This window comes from Boeremia exigua (assembly GCF_020726555.1).
Source record: "Boeremia exigua strain MPI-SDFR-AT-0100 chromosome Unknown C7974scaffold_9, whole genome shotgun sequence".
NCBI classification, from domain to species: Eukaryota; Fungi; Ascomycota; class Dothideomycetes; order Pleosporales; family Didymellaceae; genus Boeremia; species Boeremia exigua.
The window spans coordinates 1,784,886-1,803,366 of NW_025763526.1; the positions used below are offsets into that span (position 1 = coordinate 1,784,886).

At 52.6% G+C, this 18,481-nt stretch overlaps 8 protein-coding genes across 8 annotated transcripts; 4 read left to right on the forward strand and 4 right to left on the reverse strand.

The window, feature by feature from the left end:
- Window positions 1-571: 571 nt before the first annotated feature.
- On the forward strand, window positions 572-1,534 carry C7974DRAFT_316360 (thioesterase-like superfamily-domain-containing protein; the record flags this gene model as incomplete). The annotated part of the gene is made up of 1 exon (XM_046138556.1): window positions 572-1,534. One exon carries the CDS (start codon window positions 572-574, stop codon window positions 1,532-1,534), a length of 963 nt encoding a protein of 320 aa, XP_045995054.1.
- Window positions 1,535-2,243: 709 nt separating this feature from the next.
- Window positions 2,244-3,152, forward strand: C7974DRAFT_316518 (uncharacterized protein; the record flags this gene model as incomplete). Its single annotated transcript, XM_046138563.1, has 1 exon — window positions 2,244-3,152. One exon carries the CDS (start codon window positions 2,244-2,246, stop codon window positions 3,150-3,152), a length of 909 nt encoding a protein of 302 aa, XP_045995055.1.
- An 864-nt stretch (window positions 3,153-4,016) lies between these two features.
- On the forward strand, window positions 4,017-5,452 carry C7974DRAFT_364271 (uncharacterized protein; the record flags this gene model as incomplete). The annotated part of the gene is made up of 2 exons (XM_046139786.1): window positions 4,017-5,044; window positions 5,104-5,452. The coding sequence occupies 2 exons, from the start codon at window positions 4,017-4,019 to the stop codon at window positions 5,450-5,452; spliced, it is 1,377 nt and encodes a 458-aa protein (XP_045995056.1).
- Window positions 5,453-5,677: 225 nt separating this feature from the next.
- On the reverse strand, window positions 5,678-7,065 carry C7974DRAFT_400017 (reticulon-4-interacting protein 1, mitochondrial precursor). The gene has a single exon (XM_046142465.1). The coding sequence runs from the start codon at window positions 6,811-6,813 to the stop codon at window positions 5,806-5,808; it is 1,008 nt and encodes a 335-aa protein (XP_045995057.1). The 5' UTR covers window positions 6,814-7,065; the 3' UTR covers window positions 5,678-5,805.
- Window positions 7,066-7,504: 439 nt separating this feature from the next.
- C7974DRAFT_315750 (heterokaryon incompatibility protein-domain-containing protein) lies at window positions 7,505-9,049 on the reverse strand (the record flags this gene model as incomplete). The annotated part of the gene is made up of 1 exon (XM_046138525.1): window positions 7,505-9,049. The coding sequence occupies one exon, from the start codon at window positions 9,047-9,049 to the stop codon at window positions 7,505-7,507; it is 1,545 nt and encodes a 514-aa protein (XP_045995058.1).
- Window positions 9,050-10,242: 1,193 nt separating this feature from the next.
- C7974DRAFT_415784 (Aldehyde/histidinol dehydrogenase) lies at window positions 10,243-11,807 on the reverse strand (the record flags this gene model as incomplete). Its single annotated transcript, XM_046143925.1, has 2 exons — window positions 10,243-11,718; window positions 11,787-11,807. 2 exons carry the CDS (start codon window positions 11,805-11,807, stop codon window positions 10,243-10,245), a joined length of 1,497 nt encoding a protein of 498 aa, XP_045995059.1.
- Window positions 11,808-12,837: 1,030 nt separating this feature from the next.
- On the reverse strand, window positions 12,838-14,737 carry C7974DRAFT_364281 (pyridoxal phosphate-dependent transferase). The gene is made up of 2 exons (XM_046139787.1): window positions 14,276-14,737; window positions 12,838-14,217 (listed from the first exon to the last, which is right to left on the reverse strand). Exons 1-2 carry the CDS (start codon window positions 14,306-14,308, stop codon window positions 13,048-13,050), a joined length of 1,203 nt encoding a protein of 400 aa, XP_045995060.1. The 5' UTR covers window positions 14,309-14,737; the 3' UTR covers window positions 12,838-13,047.
- Window positions 14,738-18,441, forward strand: C7974DRAFT_364285 (uncharacterized protein). Its single transcript, XM_046139788.1, has 3 exons — window positions 14,738-15,479; window positions 15,526-18,023; window positions 18,072-18,441. The coding sequence occupies exons 1-3, from the start codon at window positions 14,918-14,920 to the stop codon at window positions 18,306-18,308; spliced, it is 3,297 nt and encodes a 1,098-aa protein (XP_045995061.1). The 5' UTR covers window positions 14,738-14,917; the 3' UTR covers window positions 18,309-18,441.
- The last annotated feature ends 40 nt before the right edge of the window (window positions 18,442-18,481 follow it).

An 18,481-nucleotide genomic window follows, 5' to 3' on the forward strand; every position in this document is an offset into this window, starting at 1 on the left:
GTGTTCAGAAGTGTCTAATTGCCTCAGACCCGAGTTATCTGTTGAAGCCTACTCTGCATCAAGTAGCATCTTCAGCTCATGCCCCCAAGTGGTTAATTGATTTATTCGCTCGAATTTGCCAAACACATTGATGGTACGCTCAATATGGGCCGTAGTCCGCTGTGTAAGGCCAAAGCGCGTCTTGTGTATGAGCTGGTTGAGCCTTGGCTCGATCAGTGAGGCCATCATTGGCCAAGTCATCGCGTCATCCGAGCTAGCGATTTTCTGAATAGTGATCATTAGTTCTCTACAACACTGTCGTGTAAGGAAGCCGAGGCAATACTCGAGGAGCGTTCGTAATTTAGCTAATGCCCAGCTGTAGCTTGCTTAGAATGGTCTAGAGCCTGTGCGGTTCAGGGCTTTTACTTCACCTTTCACTGTTTGCGATAGCCGAAATCTGACTTCCGACTCGCGGTGACTGGTATAAGTACTGGAGGTAGGGAACTCGTCTTTCAGTAATGACATTCGTTTGCAAGATATATATCCTTCCAAAGAGTTCACGCCATACCCCGCAAAGATGTCAAGAGAGCAGATGCCAATTGCAGAGCAATTCGAATTGACAACTATTAGCAATGGCGAATACGAAACGGTGAACCCCCCTCAAAGGATGGCCAATACACTCAACATCGCGTATGGAGGCTATGCGCTAGCCACTGCATGCAAAGCAGCAACTCTCAGCGTGGACGGCCCGTACCATATCTACACTGTGCTGGGCAATTATCTTGGTCCAGCATCCACGGATCGGCCCCTGCGAGCGCGTGTCCGTACAGTCCGGCAGACACGAAGTTTCGCAACACGACAAGTGGAGATCAGCCAGAGTGCAGGAGAACAGGGTGAACGGATATGTCTGATAGCTCTTGTCGACTTTCAGATTAGAGAGAAGGAGACGTTGGTTGCATACTCTCGAAGTCCCAGTAAAACCTACACATCGTGGGAGAACTGCTCTACAGAAGCCGATGTGCATCAGAAACTCCTAGCCGAAGGCAAGGTGAGCCAAGATGTGCTCGACGAAGACTCCAGGACCTTCGGATTGGTTAAGAACATTTTTGAGTATCGGCCTTGCCCTGAAGGCATTTTCGCTCAGAACGTGCACGGTATAGCAAAGAACCTAGCATTGACACAAGACGAGCTGCCACTCACACAACGATCATCAGCGGACTGGATCCGTTGCGTTGAAGATCTCCCAAAAGCTATGGATCATGTCGCGCTCATGGCATTCACTTTAGACGCCTTTATCGCGTCTCTCCCCCTGACCTTGAATCACAGGTTCCTAGACGATGCGTCTGCATGCTCCAGTTTGGACTTCGCGCTTCGAATCTTCAACACCGATATCGACATGGCACGATGGCACTTGCGAGAAGTTACCACCAACGTGGGTAGTGAAGGTAGAAGCTATGGCGAAAGTTGGCTATGGGATGAGGACGGTAATGCCGTAGCCTGTATGACTCAGCAGTGCATCTTAAGGCCAAAGCCTAAGAATAAGGGTCGATTATAGGATATTTGATAATATAGAGGTTATAGACATAGATAGTCAGCCTAACATGCCTTACAGTATACTATAGCACTAGAAATAGGAAAGTAGATTTAACCAACTTTAAACTCTGCTTTGTTTCAACAGCCCTGATGTTGTTCTTTTGAGGGCTTGGTAACTGTTAAGCTGTACGATTTGCTGAAGGTTTAAGCTCAAGCGTAGCTACCGAAATTTCCTACAATGAGCAAGACTTCTTTACATGCAACGTGTGCCAGTTGATTAGTTCTATTTGGTCTAGGAGCTAGATACCACAGAAGCTAGTATTGCATGACGTACTATCTCCAATGTTCTATCCAATATGCAACAACACCGGTGCATTAATTAGAACTAGTTTCCTTGCACAACAGCACTGTACATGTATTGCTGCGTCTTATGCGTCGCTATGTGATGTGCGTTGCCAAATGGTGGAACGCATGAGACAACTGCACGGATTTATGTGAAATGAAGTGGCGAGCAAGAGGAAGTAGGAAAAGCGTGGCGAGTAACATCAGCGTGCGCTACACGATCAGTAATCCAGATTTGTTGCTAGTGGTACCCAAAGATACGCGATACGAAGTACGGTCACTAGCGGCTCTGGTCATGCAACCTGCTTAGGTAAACATGAGAACAGTCAAAACTCCTTGGTCCCGTACATCGACTTCGGTCCTTATACTTGTCCTACAAATTATCAACAATGTCAAATCGGCACAACCTAAGCGGCGGTGGTTTCACGACTGGGCGACATTCTACGACATACGACTATATATCCCCGTTGAAACTGGACTTGACTGGTAGTCATGTCCTGATTACTGGCGCAGCATGGGAGGACGGAGTTGGGTATGCAACAGCCATGGCTTTTGCGCGTGCAGGAGCGTCTGCGATCGCAATAGTCGATCTACACGGCGTATCGGATGAGCTTGTTGCAAAGTTGAAGCTGGCCGCCACGCAAGCTGGACGTGCCGAGCCCATAGTGATAAGCTGCAAGGTCGACATTGCAGACTCAAACAGTGTCCACGCCATGCATGCCACTGTAGCACAGGCCTTTGATGGCCGTCTGGACATTGTTATAAACAACGCAGCCCACATGGAACCATATGAGCCCCTCCTCGATGCGGACCCAGATATATACTGGCGGACCTATGAGGTCAACGTCCATGGACTTTTCAACATGGCGCGCGCCTTCCTCCCCATGCTGCTCTCAGCTAATGCTAGCGACAATGGTCTATGTACAATGATCAACGTAGCCTCTTCGGGCGCATTGACTGCTCGACCCGGAAGCGGGAGCTATCGCAGTTCTAAGCTTGCGATATTGAGGTGGACCGAGACCTTACAGCTAGAGTACGGTGACCAGAGACTTCTTGCCTTCTGTGTAAACCCGGGTGCTATCAAGACCAAGATCACAGAAACTGCGCCCGAGGCAGTGAGGAATATGTTCCCAGATCGACCAGACGTTGCGGGTGATACAATCGCATGGTTAGCTGCTGAGCCAAGGGAGTGGTTGGCTGGAAGATACGTAAGCTGTCCGTGGGATATGGAGGAGCTAGTCGAAAAGAAGGACGAAATCGTTGAGAAAGACCTGCTCAAGATGAGAATGGTGTTCTGAAAGTCATCGATGGGTCGGGCCTCCACGATGCTCTATTAGGAACATAGTGGTGCTCGGTGCTTAGAAGCAACTTTCGGTTTCTTAAGCACGATACAATTCGACATCGTTCGTTACATACACCACACTGCATGACTGCGTGAGTGGTAAAAGCTTAGGCAGCAGGAGCGTACACGAGCGTACGGAGCAGCACAAGATCATCCAAGCTCATTTCAGGGCAACAAACACGTATAGTGAGGATTTAGAGTACATGGCTATCTAGTCACTGTACTTCCATTATAGGAATCTTAGCTGGGACATCTGGAGTTTCTAATGCTCTGTTGCGGCTCGATGTTCCTAATCTTTAGGTCGTACTCCCTACTTACAATCTAGATGCTACAGGATAGCCACGGAAGCTACTCGGCCGATCTGATGGTACGTTTGCTATTACGGATAATGGTGCAAAACAAAGGCTTAGCATATACGATGTCCTCTAGGGATTGAAGACGAATCAAATCCCTCTTCTGACTTCAAACGTCACATCACGATACAATTAGGTAGCATCTAGCAACATAACACTTTAGACGAGAGCCAGCAACCGCGTCTGTTGTCCTCTTTAAAACCGTACACAAGTCGTATGATTGTATCCGGAAGAACTTCCGTTCGCTCTACATCTCGCCCTAGCTGGAATGGTAAGCAATGCACGCATTCCATGGTACCAGGCTGCCCCGCACACGATCTAGATGTAAACAAGCACGAGTCGAAATAAGATCTCAAGACCTATCTGGTCAGATCCTCGGAAACCTTCAACCCACTTTCTTTGCAGGGTCATCTTACCTCCCGATCGTATCACTCATCATTCGGTCTTTCATCTCGATTTCACACGCCATGTCTAGCTGCAACAAACAGGCCATACATACATCCGGCTTTGACGCTGATATTACTGCGCTCACGATACAACTAGACGAGATCAGACTGTTTATTGAAGGTGACAAAGGCAAATACGCTGCCAATCAACCCCCGGATCGTAACATCGTGTGCGCCGCCTTCGAGGAGGAATTGAGAAGATATGAAGTTTTTATTACAGATCAGAGGCTCGCTCATAGTATGGGAGCTGCAGTACATGTTGATGGCGAAATCATTCTGGAGTCAACAATCGAAGAAACCCAATGCCAAGAAGACCGACTGCTTGCACTTCAAATCAGCAACGACGAGCCCGGATATGAGGATCCGCCAGCATCGGGGTCCATAATAGACAGTAGTCAGGTTCAAAACTGGCTGAAAACTGCCACTCACAGCCAGCACGCCGGCTCTGTGGTCGACTTTGCTATCGACGACAGTGACGATGGAACTGAGGCTGGCCCCTCCAAAACGTTTGCTGAGCGACAAGCGGACGTGCTCGAAAAACTTTCTCAGCGGCTTCAGTGTGTCGTTTGCCGCGAGAAGGTCTTCTCCAATCTTACGGTGTCATTGCCTTGTGGCGATCGCTATTGTATCGAGTGCCTGAAAGGGTACTTCATTCGGGCGACGAAAGATGAGATGTTATTTCCTGTGAGGTGCCACAAGAAGCCCATTCCACTAAATCTCATCGCTGCACATTTGTCTGTTGACGAATTGGCAGCGTTCGAACGAGCTAGTATTGAGTTCTCCACCGTCGATCGAACGTACTGTAGCAATCGCGCTTGCGGAGAATTTATTCCACCAGAACAGATCCAATCAGCAACCCACAGAGCCTCTTGCACGTTCTGCAGTACCTCCACTTGCGGACTGTGTAATCGCAGTTATCACGGTGGCTTGGATTGTCCGGATGATCCTGAGCTACGCCAGACTCGCGATTTAGCGGGTGAGCTTGGGTGGCAGACATGCTTCTCTTGTGGAAGCATAGTCGTTTTGAGGAGCGGTTGTAATCATATGACGTGAGTATCCAAGCAATGTGACTCATACGTCGATAAGAGCTAACTATCGAACAACGTAGATGTTGTTGTAAAGCTGAATTCTGTTACGAATGTGGCACTCAATGGAAACAATGTCGTTGCGAACATGCGGATGCAGGCAGGATTCTCGAGAGAGCTGAAGAGATTGTGGAGCGCGATGCTCCAATTGGAATTCCACAGAGAGAACGACGGGAGCGAGTGCAACAAGTCCGCGCCGAACTCGAGCTGAATCATGAGTGCGAACACCCAGGCAAGTTTCAACGCATATACGAGTGTGGGAGACGCGGCTTTCGTTGCGAGATGTGTGATGTCAGGCACTGGAAGTACATGCTACAATGTCGTCATTGTTTCATTAATGTATGCGAAGATTGCCGTCGATGGCGAGTGTAATCGTTTCTCTACAAACAGGATGCATGCAGGAGAGTACATTGTCCCGACGCCTTAGCTGAGTCAGCCTGGCTCCTCACTAAGTTCTTTAGCATAGTATGTTCAGTCACGATCTTCATTGTGACATTCAAATTACTTCTATCTTCTCCCAGATGCAGTTTGACTCAGCAAATCTGAGGGCTAAACATCCTGGTCCTTGATGTAGAAAAAGATCAGAGTCTAGCCATTGTCACGCATTCTAGACCGATGAGAACCCACTTAGAACGACAGCTTACGAGTGATACATAAATTCAAGGTTTCTATTAATCTAGAGCATGCGAGAGTGGTATTGAACATCAAAACATCAAATCAAAGTCCTAAGCCTCCTGAACACGAACCACAACCTTGCCACGAGACCTCCCAGTCTTCAGCCTGGAAAACGCCTCAGGCGCAGCGCTAAACTTGTACTCCGAATCAATCACCGCCCGAATCTTCCCTGTCTCGAACCACGACCCCAAAAGCTCGAAGTCGGCTTTGTTAGGCTTTGTGATCGCGAACACGTACTTCCCTCTGCCACCGCCAAGGAAGCCGGGCAGGAACTTGTTGCCCATGAACTGGCGCAGCGCAGCGAGGTCCATGCCCAGGCCGACCTGCACGAAGGTACCCTTGGGCTGTAGGTAGCGGCCGCCGGCGCGGTAGAGGTTGGAGGGGTTGCCAACGTTGTCGATGATGGCCTCGAAGCGGGTCTCGCGCGCGTTCAGCTGCTCGACGATATCAGCTTTTTTGTAGTCGAGGACCTCGTCTGCGCCAAGGCTCTTGCACAGCTCGACGTTTGCGGTCGAGCAGGATGTTGTGACGTGGCAGCCGAGCTGTTTGGCGATCTGGATGGCCAGGGTGCCTGTGCCGCCCGAGCCTCCGTTGATGAAGACCTTGTCGCTGGCTTTGACGTAGGGCCTGATGGCTTGGAGGGTGGTCATGCCGACGGTGGCGACTGCTGCTAGGTCTTCATGCCTCGCGCCTTGGGGGGCAAGGGCGATCATATCCTGCGACGCCTGGACGTATTGCGCCATCGCGCCATGTTCGAAGACGCCGTTGCAAGCGCCATAAACAATGTCTCCAGTCTTGAAGGTGTTGACTTTACTCCCAACTTCAACAACGCGGCCACTAATGTCTAGTCCTGGCGTGACAGGAGCTTTCAGGGCTAGTCTCGGGATCAGACCGAGCTCTAGGATCTTGTAATCGATGGGGTTGACGGAAGTGCTGAAGACTTCTACGATGACCTCTGTGTCGGTAGGAATTGGCTTTGGGACGGATGTTGCTAGATACAAATTCTTCTCGACTGCGCCTGAGAACGTCTTGCATTGCCAGGCCTCCATGGTCGTCATGATGGCCAAAAAAGGGTTATTAAATTTCGGTGGGTGTGTAGTGTAGGTTTGGTGATTTGTGATTCACATCTTCCAGCGTCGCCGTGTCCTTTTTGACTCTTTTGCAAACATCTATCCATACTCAGGATCGGACGTCGGACGATGCTTAACTGAGGTTTGTAAGAGTCGGCATGTCGGAGAGCGAGCTGTGATCTCGCTCTTTGACGTCTAATTTCTCCGAAAAAGGCCCTTGCGGCTGACTAGCACTAATCGGTATTTAGAGATAGTCAAATCCCTCTCTATTGTCTGTTGGCCACGCTTCACCTCATTGGTAGACTAGCAGCCGGAAGTAAGTCCGCTCGGGCTTTTTTCACTGCACAGTCCGAACCGCTTTGTTGCTAAGTCATCAGCAGAATATCTTCGACAAGGAAACCCGACAAGCGTCGATGAACAAGCATGTCAACTTAAAGCACTTTGACAATCGCCGTAGTACTAGATCAAAAGACGTCCTAGACGCACCAGCCTAGCCCGTGAAATGGTGTCAGGGCTCTTCTCATCCACTGCCTTCATTAGGCTCCGCGAGGCTTTCTCGCCCTGAGGCGCGCGGTTGAACCACTGAACTGCTCGTCCGCGCGAAACATGCCTTTTAGTCCGTGACTTATCAACAAAGCTGCGCGACAAACTTGCTCAGGCACCACACGACTCAGACTTTTCAGATGAGGAAAATCGTGCTCTTCTTCCTTCCAAACGGGCACGCCTTGCCTTCATCAAAATTATAGTTCGACGTATTAGTGTACCATCCCACTCTCCTCCAGAACCCTGGTCGTCCCTCTACAGCGACAACAACGATTCCGAAAGAATCGTATGTGCCGCTCGCCTTATATGATTCATGGCCTCCGAGGATCTGAATAGCCCAGAGGGGGCCTTCGCAGACGGGTAAGGTATCAGGGCACCACAAGCCGTGCGAAAAGCGATCAGACGACTCAGAATGGTAGGAAGAGTTCGACACGGTCAGGCTGCAACTTACGTGGAGTTCGCTTCCGACAAAGCCAGATTTGAACTCGGCCATGCAGGCTGTGACCCGGAGGATGGTGGTTGGCCCATCCGTTGATGTCGATGATGTTGACGAGTCTTCCACGGTAACGTCGGCGTCACAGTGTTTGAACGCGGCCCAAAAGAGCTCAATCCCACCTTTAATGTTCAGCCAGCTCCAAGATGGCTCCCTGCAGTCTATAGTCCCTGGCCCTCGCGATGTGACTTTCCAGAGCAATTCTGTTGATCCAAGCAGGTGGTGGCGCAGACCGTGGACAATCTGCCAATCTTGCGCCGTTGAAACTTGGCTGGCGAGACCCTGAAAGGCGGGCCACCTGTCTTTCCAGAACGTCACCTTGCAACTTGAGTAGGACTGCACGATAGCTTCCCATGCATCGGAAGCGCTATTCTCGTCCACTCTGTCATCCAGTAATTTGGAGAAAGCATTATGACCTAGCTTCATGTGGTGAGCATTGGGTCCTTCGCAGCACTCGCCATATCTGCAGGTCCAAGAAACTTTATCAGTGCCAAAACTGAGAGTTCTTGGGGATAGATAGCGTTCTTGTACCGCCCATGCTCTTTTGTTCAAAGGTTCGGGCCAACTGCGACGAGGACTAGCGTAGAGGGGCATTTCGTCTTGCCGTCTGAAGAGAGGGCAGGGTGTAATGGCCAAAGCAGACCTCTCAAAAAACAGCCCTCCACTACCGTCCTCGGCACCGGTTGCAGCTAAAGTGCATGTAGATTGCCGATAAACGTCACCCATCGTCGCTGCTTCTTTTGCCCAGTCCCAGTCAGAGTCTTGCTGTATACACAGAGAATCGATCCAGATATATTTATATCCAAGCGAGGCCGTAACTTGGAGGGCATCTCGGAAGGTTTTGGACAGAATCGACAGTGGAATATCCGAGCGGAAGGCTTGATAGGTACTCCGTAATAGAACTGCCACCTGAACTTTACCCCAGCAGTGCGAGAGTGTCAGGTACTGCGTGGGTCTGGGCAGTTCATCTTGGAGAACTAGACGAGCTGATTGTACCATGCCCCCTGCAGTGGTGATTTGAACGAGCCTGGAAGGCAGAAACTCGGATGACGTTGGGCAGGTATCCTTGTCTTTTTCAAGGCAGCGCGCCAGCCAGCACTGAGCCAATGCCATTATCTCTGGTGAGGCTGTACTCGAGCAGTGGAGTGTCGACGGTCCTACTTCAGGTTGTTCCAATTCACAGTCCATTTCGATCAACTTCTGGCCCGCTGTGTGTACTTGAAATGAGAATGAAACATCGTAAAAACATTTAATGACTAAGGAATAGGTCGCATTGCAGCCATCTGTGTTCAAGACTCCCACAAGATGAGCGTCAAGCAGTGAGCATAGATGGCAACCTGCGCTCGCAGATGCGTGCAAGGCGCCCAAAGTCTTGTGATGACCAAATACATCCCATGTTAGTTTCCGTTTCGAGCGAATTACACAGATTCTTTTTGCGAAACCGCTCACGTAGCATACCATGGAATTCGTGAGTACTTGTTCGCACCTTGAACATAGTTGTGCATATCCGGGTATATCGCTGACACTGCCATGTCGGTCTTGTAGCTTTCTGTGTAGCCACTGCTGATAGCCGTATGGTGCAATAACCCCGTTTTCTGGAACCAGCCTGTCGATGATCTCTGCAGCGCGGTGCAAGTCAAGTTTTGGCTCTTGCCCGGATTCGCGCAAAAGATCATCAGAATCCGATATGCTATTGCTGCTGGTCTCGGCTGTTCTTCCAGAAGGCTCGATCTCAACGTAATACATCGTGCTGCCTTGAGCATCGTATACTCTTGCAAATTCGCCTGGATACCAAGATTGGTCGTTACAACCTGACTTGACGTCTTGCCAGTCTTCATCGTCAGGCTCTCCTAGTGCAGCCTTGGTATCTGGCTGGTATTGGGGGTTCCGAAGTAATTGCCGGGTTTCAGCTCTCGAAGCGCCCTGCAATCCATTCAGACCTTTGGTCAGTGTGTCGAGGACTTCACCAGCGGCTGGATCGAGGCGTCTCATGTCAGGAAGGATGGTCAAGTGTGTGGATAAAGACAACAATGAAGTCAAGAAAGTTCGAGTGCGGAAAGAGCCAGGCTTACCTACGGGCTAGGCAGTCGTTTTAAGTGCTGCTTCAACACAGCCTTGCGCCACAACTGAATGCCACAAATAAATTTCCTCGTATCTCCACGCAGGTCATCTTTCCGGTACAGTCAGTTGCATTCGGCAGTTGATTACCAGCAGTCAAGTGCGCAGAGAACAAACAAGATCTTGGTTGCTGGTGATCGAATTTGCCTACACGGATTACCCCTCCTCGCCTTCGCATTGGGGACCGCACCTACCTCACATGCGCACAAGGCCAGCAGGCTTAAACAGCATCATGCGTTCGTCATTACTTCATAGTCATCCATCTACGCTCCTTGCAGCGACTCCCCATTCCCACCCAGCGTAACTGTCTTCGTCGTAATATACTCCTCAATACCCAAGAAGCTGCCCTCGCGACCAAAGCCCGACTCCTTCACGCCGCCAAACGGCGCGGCTGGATCGGAAATCAACCCAGTGTTCACGCCAACCATGCCGACCTCCAGCGCCTCGGCCACTCTGTACACGCGCTGGATGTTCTTGCTGAAGAAGTATCCCGCAAGGCCCACATCCGCTGCGTTCGCGAGCTCGACAACGTCAGCCTCGGTGTCGAACTTGAAAAGGCCGGCGACGGGGCCGAAGGTCTCTTCTTGCGCGAGCTGCATGTCGGCGGTCATGTCGCGGATGACAGTGGGCTGGTAGAAGGAGCTGCCCAGGTCGGGCAACTTCTGGCCACCGACCAGGACCTTGGCACCGTGCTTGATGGCGTCTTGAACGTGATCGTCGACCTTCTTTGCAGCGCGTTCGTGGATAACGGGGCCGTGGGTGACGCCCTCGCCGAAGCCTGCACCGACCTTGAAGCCCTTAACCTTCTCGGTGAACTTCTCGGCGAACTGATCGTAGATACCAGACTGGACGTAGATCCTGTTGGCGCACACGCATGTCTGTCCCGATGAGCGGAATTTGGAGGTGATAGCGCCAGCTACGGCGCTGTCGAGGTCGGCATCGTCGAACACGATGAAAGGCGCGTTGCCACCAAGTTCGAAAGACAGCTTCTTGAGGGTCGAAGACGACTGCTTCATCAAGAGCTTACCGACGCCTGTGGAACCTGTGAAGGACACCTTCTTGACCGTCTTGCTGGTGGTCATGGTCTCGCCAACCTCGGGTGTGTTCTTCATGGCTGTGACAAAGTTGACCACACCCTTGGGGATACCTGCACGATGGGCAAGCTCAGCCAGGGCTGCTGCTGTGAAGGGGGTCTCGCCAGGCGACTTTGCAACAACGGTGCAGCCAGCTGCCAGAGCAGGACCGATCTTGCGAGTGACCATAGCAGCTGGGAAGTTCCACGGCGTAATCAGACCGCAGACACCGACCGGCTCCTTGACTGTGAAAACCCTGTTGGCAGCCACGCTCGAGGGGATTGTGTTACCGTACACCCTCGGCGCCTCCTCAGAGAACCACTCAAAGAAGCTTGCCGCGTACGCGACCTCGCCCTTTGCGTCTGCGAAGGGCTTGCCATTCTCCCATGTGATAAGTGTCGCGAGATCCTCGGCGTTGTCGGTCATCAGCTGGAACCACTTTCGGAGTAGCCGTGATCGCTCGCGGCCGGTCAACTTGCGGAACGAAGGCAGAGCGGCTGCGGCGGCTGCGATTGCGGCTTCGGTATCGGCTCGGTCCATCTCAGGCTGGGTTCCGATGAGCTTGCCGGTCGCGGGGTCGTGGACCTCGAAGGTCTTGCCGGATTTCGCATCGATCCATTCGCCATTGACGTAGCTCTGACTCTTGAGGAGCGAGGGATCTTTGAGCTGCGGCTGTCAGCGCTGGTACTCGTTTGCCGGCTGTTGGCGTATGCGACGCAGGATTTCAAACATACGGCTGGCACGCTGTGACTCATTTTGCTCGAGTATGCTCTCGACACAATAACTGGCAATGTTTGTCGCTGGAAGCTGTTTCGGCAGGTAATCTGCTGGCGTGCGATGGATCGTGTTGCGGCAGCAAAAGAGCGCATTGTATGTCGGTGGCAGATTCAATTACTCGACGAGACGTCAGAAGGCGAAACTGAAATTCGGCCCGCTTGGTAATCGCAAGCCAATCTGTCAACTAGTTGATCAGCTTGGAGTGCGGATAGTGCTGGAGCTGCTGCAGGGCGGTGACGTAGGGCCGAAGCTATGACCAATAGTCGAGGAGGGGAGGTTGTTCAGCGCTCGACGCTGCGAATACAACAACACACAAGAGCGAGATGCAGGCGCGAGAAGTGAGGGCACGCAGCAGCTTTGAGTATCTCGCACCGAGTGTTTTGCGCCGGCGAACGGAGCTCACAGTGGATGTCTGCGCGTCTGCAGCGCGTCTGGAGCGTTAGCAGCGTCTATCGCAGAGCATCGTGAGTCGCAAACATCTCGAGAAACATAGGTATCATATCGCATTTCGTTCGTAAAGGTATTATGATCGTGAGACAAGGAGATCTAGCGTGAGAAAAGACATGTGCAGTAGATATCAGGTAGGCATCCCGCCGACCCACCACGCCCACCCCCCCTTCGCCTTATAGAACGACGTGTAAAACCCCGCCGTCGAGCTGTGATCGTATTAGTACTCCTCGACCCCACGTTCGTGATGCACATCGCCTACCCAGCTTTCCTCTCGGCGTTTTTCGCCTTGTGCCACTCCTTCCACCGCTCCTTCTCGCTCAGAGACGCGTCGCGCCACTTCTCCTTGCCGGCGACTGGGGGCTCACGGCGCGCGCGCAGCTTCTCTCGCCACGATGCTTTTTGCACTGTGGTATTTGAGGGTTCGGGCTGTGAGAAGCTGCGGGTCAGTTTTGGCGGCGAGGGATTGTTCACAAGGGTCTCGGTGGATGTGGTGGCTTTTGGGACAGTGGACATGATATGGAAGATATGGTATGTGGATTTGTTGTTTATGAATTCAGTATATGCATTTATTTTGTTGTTATATGTGATGCTGCCAGACACAGCCCTGTGGCTGGTAGGGCGTCCACCGGAGGTTACTCATGCACAGCCATGCCGATCTCAAGGCGCGAGGCTTGGCTTAAGGCGGCCACAGCGTCATGCGCTCATTGGTGTCTTGGTGAAGTGAAACAACATGGCAGTGCAAGACTTCATTTTGCTGTCTTGGGCGTGCTACTCTGCTAGGTCTACTTCGTCGAGGTTCTTCCTGACGAACTTGGTCACCTCGTCGAGCCCCTTTTGCACAGTTTCTGTGTCGTTCACGAAGCCGATTCGCACGTAGCCCTTGAATTCCTCGCCAAAGCTCTGCGAGCCGGGGACGAAGAGGACACCGGTCTTCTCGAGCAGCTTCTTGCAGAAGTCCACGGAGTCTACGGGCTTGCCTTCTCTGTGGAACTTGAGGAAGGCCGTTGTGCCTGCTACGGGCTTCACCCACTCGCACTCGTCTTCGTTCTTGATCACGAATCGGTCAAGAAGCGCGAGGTTCGTCTTTGCGAGCTGGATGTTGCGGGCTAGCAGACCGTGGACGGTTCCCGGGCTGAGCGCGTATGCTGCGACTTGTTCATCCAGACCCGAGACAGAGATAGTCGTGTAGTGACGGGCTGAGGCAATCGTCTCAATGATTTCGGTATTGCGAGACGCAATCCACCCCACGCGGATACCAGCCAGAGAGTATGCTTTGGACATGGAGCCGGTGACGACGACGTTGCTGTAGCCCATGGACAGCAGTGACGGAGGGAACTCCTTGTCAATTGGAATGATTGAGTGGAAGATAGGTCGGTAGACTTCATCGCTGTGGATTGTGATGTTCTTCTCCTTAGCAATCTCGATGAGTTGTTCGAGGAAGGTCTTGCCCAAGACTGCTCCGGTGGGGTTATTGGGATTGTTGACGACGATGACCTTCGTGTTGGGCTTGATGAGTGCCTTTAGTTCTTCCAGATCCGGCACCCATTTGTTCTCTGGCTTGCCCTTCCACAGATCGACTTCTGCGCCTAGCGATTTGGGAACATCATACAAGGACTGATAGGTGGGATACTGGCAAATAACATGATCGCCTTCACCCACCAAAGAGTATGCAGTGAGGTAGTTTGCCTGGATAGCACCGGGGGTAGTGAGGATGTTGTCCGCGCTGAGGGGTGTCGTGACCTTGGCTGAGTACAGTCGAGCCAAGTTGTTCCTCAAATCTTCTGCACCTCTGATGGCACCATAAGTGAGCACTCGGTCTGTCTTTAGCACCTCCGCCGTCTTGTTCTCAGACAAGTCGCGGAGTTGGTCGATCGAGATGGAGGCGCAGCATGTTTCTGCAAGGTTGTACTTGCAGTGATGCTCATTGGCGTCCATCCACTATGCACGAACGTTAGCCTGTCTTGTCACCAAGGCTAAATGTGGGGGAGAAACATACGGCCTCGACGGCAAACTCTGTAATCTTGACCATGGCGAATTCTGTGGTTTGGGGAGGTGATGAAAAAGCAATGTTTGCAGCTCTGGTAGGTAGACGTGCTGTTTTATCCTTTCGTCCAGTCGGCCATACTAAAGATGGCCTCGACTGACATAGGGCGCAGTGTCTGGTGGGGCGGAAGTACCTTACGCTAAAGAGGGCAGGGCAAGCTAGGCCCGCGGAGCATGTTTACGATCGCGTGCTCTATGAAGCTCAATTCACGTTGACATCGCTGGGTCTCTTATACTGAAATTACGCGATCGCAGTGTATGTACTGAGCAGCCGTGCGCCTTTCGCGGGCCTTGCGACACTCGATCGATGACGGAGGGCGCGTGCGCCCCCGGCTGCGCTTGCCTCGGTTGTCCCGTGCGCCCAGCCAAGCGTCATTCGAGCGCGATAGCATACTTGGTAGCCTTCACCTGCATCTGGCCACCTTGACTGCACCTCCACTCTTTGTTCCTGCACATCAGCGAGCTTTCAGGCTCTTGCGCTGTTTCCGTCGCTCGCTCTGCCAGTTTATCCAACACGGCTCGAGGCTGTCAGTGAATACAGAGCTCGGCACGAGCTCCAGTGGAGCTATCAGGCCGCTGCGCCACCTCGTTCGCGATGCGATCAACACCATGGACGGCGTCGCTAATGGCTCTACTGAGTGTCGCAGGGTCATCTGCGGCCTACAAGACATACGCGAATTACTCCGTCGCTGAAACGCCCGATTCGCTCTTCTCCATCTATGGCGACCGCCCAGAGGGCTGCCCACCATGCTTCAACTGCAACCTCGAGGACTTCAAGTGCCAGCAGTTCGCCGAATGCAGCAAGGCCAACGGGCGTTGTAGCTGTACACCGGGCTTTGGTGGCGAGGACTGTTCGGAGCCACTGTGTGGCTCTCTGCCTAAGGGCAAGGACAGGTCGCCGCGAGGAAGCGAGAAGGAGTGCCAATGCGACGATGGTTGGGCTGGTATCAACTGCAACGTCTGCGAAACAAACGATGCTTGTAACGCGATGATGCCCGAGGGCGAAGACGGCGTCTGCTACAAGGACGGGCAACTGGTGAAGGAGAACTTCCAAATCTGCGACATTACCAACAAGAAGATCCTCGACCAGCTGAAGGACAAGAAACCACAAGCGACCTTCTCGTGCAATGCCCAGACTGAGGAATGCAACTTTCAATGTAAGCCGCTACTATGCTCCCACCGCCCTTAAGCTAATAACTGCAGTCTGGGTCGATCAGCGAGAGTCGTTCTACTGCTCTCTGGACACATGTACCTCCGACTGGACCGCCGAGTCTGACCGCAACACCACTCTGTACCGATGCGAGAACATCGAGTGCGCCTGCGTACCGGACAGAATGCTGTGTGGAGAAGCTGGCTCGATCGATATTGGAGAGTTTTTGAAGGAGTCTATCCAGGGTCCTGCCGAGTTCAAGTCCATCGCCTCTGAGCGCAGCGGCGATTCTGGCAGCACCTTTTCAGAGCCCGCCATGAACGACCTCATCTCCAGCATCTTCGGTGATGAGAGCATCACGCTGCGCTGCAACACCGGCGAGTGCTTGTACCAAAACCAGGTGCCAGGGTACGAGCGGCCCATTAAGAAGATCAACACGCCTCTGATCGCAGGTGTAATTGCTGCCGTTGCTCTGTTCATTGTTGCTGCCATCCTTGCCACCTGGTATCTCACACATCGCGCGGACAGGAACAAGTACGGTGCCATCCACCTCTCGGACGATGAAGAAGACGACAACGCAAGGTTGTTGGCGGACCACAAGCCGGCTGCTCTGATGTTTGAAAACGTCGCCTATAACCTCAAGGGCAAGCAGATCCTGTCTGGCATCTCTGGTGCGGTCCATCCCGGTGAATTGCTGGCTATCATGGGAGCATCAGGTGCTGGTAAGACGACGTTCCTGGATATCCTCGCACGCAAGAACAAGATCGGTTCAGTCAACGGTGACTTCTATCTAAACGGCGAAAAGATCCGCGACGACGAGTTCAGAAGCGTCACTGGCTTTGTCGACCAGGAAGATACTCTACTGCCTACACTCACTGTCCACGAGACCATCCTCGATTCTGCCCTCCTCCGCCTCCCTAAAGACATGAGCCGTGCATACAAGGAACAGAAGGTGGATGAAGTCGAACGTCAGCTCGGAATCCACCACATTCGCCACCAGCCCATTGGCTCTGAGGAGACCGGACGTGGCATTTCTGGTGGAGAGAAACGCCGGGTTGGAATCGCTTGCGAACTTGTGACCTCCCCCAGCATTCTATTCCTGGATGAGCCTACCAGTGGGTTGGATGCCTACAATGCATTCAACGTCATCGAGAGCCTTGCCTCCTTGGTCAAGAACTACAACAGAACCGTCGTCTTTACCATCCACCAGCCGAGATCGAACATCGTTGCGCTTTTCGATCAACTGGTTCTTCTCGCCAAGGGCAGGGCTGTGTACTCAGGGCCATTCGACAGCTGCCAGGGTTACTTCGATAACATCGGTTACACCTGCCCGCCCGGCTTCAACATCGCCGACTATCTAGTTGATCTTACCATGCACGCTAGTGCTGTCCACCGTCCAATTGACGAGGACAGCTCTCTGTTCACTAGGGATGGTGTTTACACCAGCGCGAGCAGCGCCATCGCAGTCAAGTCTATTCCAAGCGTCACCAACATGAGCGCAAGTGATCTAGCCACGAGCCCAGCGAACTCCAGCATACGGCCCAAGGCCAAGCGGAGGACGTCGATCAAGCAGCAGCAAGAGCGAGAGCTCTTCACAAGAAAGAAGAGCTCCGCGCCCGTAGACGGTACGCAGTCCCCCAAGACCGACGATGAAGGTCCATACGATCGTCAAGAAGCTGCCAAGGCGCAATGGCTAAAACTTTCGCGTCAATCAGGTGCACCGCCGGCACAGATCCTCGACGATCTCGACGAGCTTCCTCCGCCTGCGGATGGTGGCACCGGAACGAACCTGGATGCTCTCATCATGGCATACGCAACGTCAGAGATTGCAGCTGGAATTCACGAAGATCTCACCAAGTCCATCGCCAGCGCAAGTGAGGCCAACGGTACGAACGGCCATGCCGAGACGAACGGCTTCGTTGCCGCCGGTAAGCTCAAGGGTTACCGCAAGGTCGGCCTGGTTGGACAGTTCAGGATCTTGTCGAGGCGTACGTGGCGCAACCTGTATCGCAACCCGATGTTGATGCTCACCCACTACGCCATCGCCATCGTGTTGGCCGTGTTCCTGGGCTTCCTCTTCTACGGTCTTACCGACGACATCAGCGGCTTCCAGAACCGTCTTGGTCTGTTCTTCTTCGTGCTCGCGCTGTTTGCGTTCAGCAGTCTGACTATCCTGACTGTGTTCGCACCGGAGAAGCTGCTCTTCACGCGTGAACGGGCCAAGGGCTACTACTCTCCTCCGTCATACTTCGCGGCCAAGGTGCTGTTCGACATCATTCCTCTGCGTCTGCTGCCACCGATCATCCTCGGTATCATTGTGTACCCAATGACGGGACTGATTCCAGCCTGGCCGAACTTCCTGAAGTTCATCCTCTTCCTGGTGCTGTTCAACTTGTCGGCGGCTGCCATCTTCTTGTTCATTGGGACTGTGTTCCGCAATGCTGGTGTTGCAAACTTGGTCGGTGTGCTTGTGATGCTGTTCAGCCTGCTCTTCTCTGGATTCTTCCTGAACAAGGGCAGCATCCCGCCGCTCGCGAGCTGGCTGCAACCGGTAAGTCTAATCGTATCGTGAAGCACGACATGCAGCTAACATTGACAGCTGTCAATCTTCCACTACGCGTTCGAGGGCCTGATTGTCAACGAGGTCAAGTACCTGTCGCTCGTGGACCACAAATATGGCATCGACATTGAGGTACCTGGATCGGCGATTCTGAGCTCGTTCGGGTTTGATGTGATGGCGCTGTGGACGGACGCGATTGGGCTGGGGGTGTTTGCGGGAGTGTTCGTGGTGCTGGCGTACCTGGCGATGCACTTTTTGCTGGTGGAGAAGCGGTAGGTGGGTGGAATGTTTTGTGCATGCGGCGTTGTGTGCATGCGTGTTGTGTGCATAGGCGGCGTTGGGCGAGGGCCATTATACATACGCAATTTCATACTCGGCAATTATACTAAGCAGTGAGTTATATAAGGCGTGTTAGTCATCGTGGATGTGGTTGTGACTATGGTTGTGGC

What these genes read in the sequence shown, in the direction of transcription:
- C7974DRAFT_400017 (XM_046142465.1), bottom strand. Translation starts at nt 6,813, where the DNA reads ATGACGACCATGGAGGCCTGGCAATGCAAGACGTTCTCAGGCGCAGTC.
- C7974DRAFT_364281 (XM_046139787.1), bottom strand. Translation starts at nt 14,308, where the DNA reads ATGGTCAAGATTACAGAGTTTGCCGTCGAGGCC. An exon ending in CAGAGTTTGCCGTCGAGGCC is followed by an intron (nt 14,218 to 14,275) that starts GTATGTTTCTCC and finishes GTTCGTGCATAG; the next exon opens with TGGATGGACGCCAATGAGCA.
- C7974DRAFT_364285 (XM_046139788.1), top strand. Translation starts at nt 14,918, where the DNA reads ATGCGATCAACACCATGGACGGCGTCGCTAATGGCTCTACTGAGTGTC. An exon ending in TGAGGAATGCAACTTTCAAT is followed by an intron (nt 15,480 to 15,525) that starts GTAAGCCGCTAC and finishes TAATAACTGCAG; the next exon opens with TCTGGGTCGATCAGCGAGAG. An exon ending in TCGCGAGCTGGCTGCAACCG is followed by an intron (nt 18,024 to 18,071) that starts GTAAGTCTAATC and finishes TAACATTGACAG; the next exon opens with CTGTCAATCTTCCACTACGC.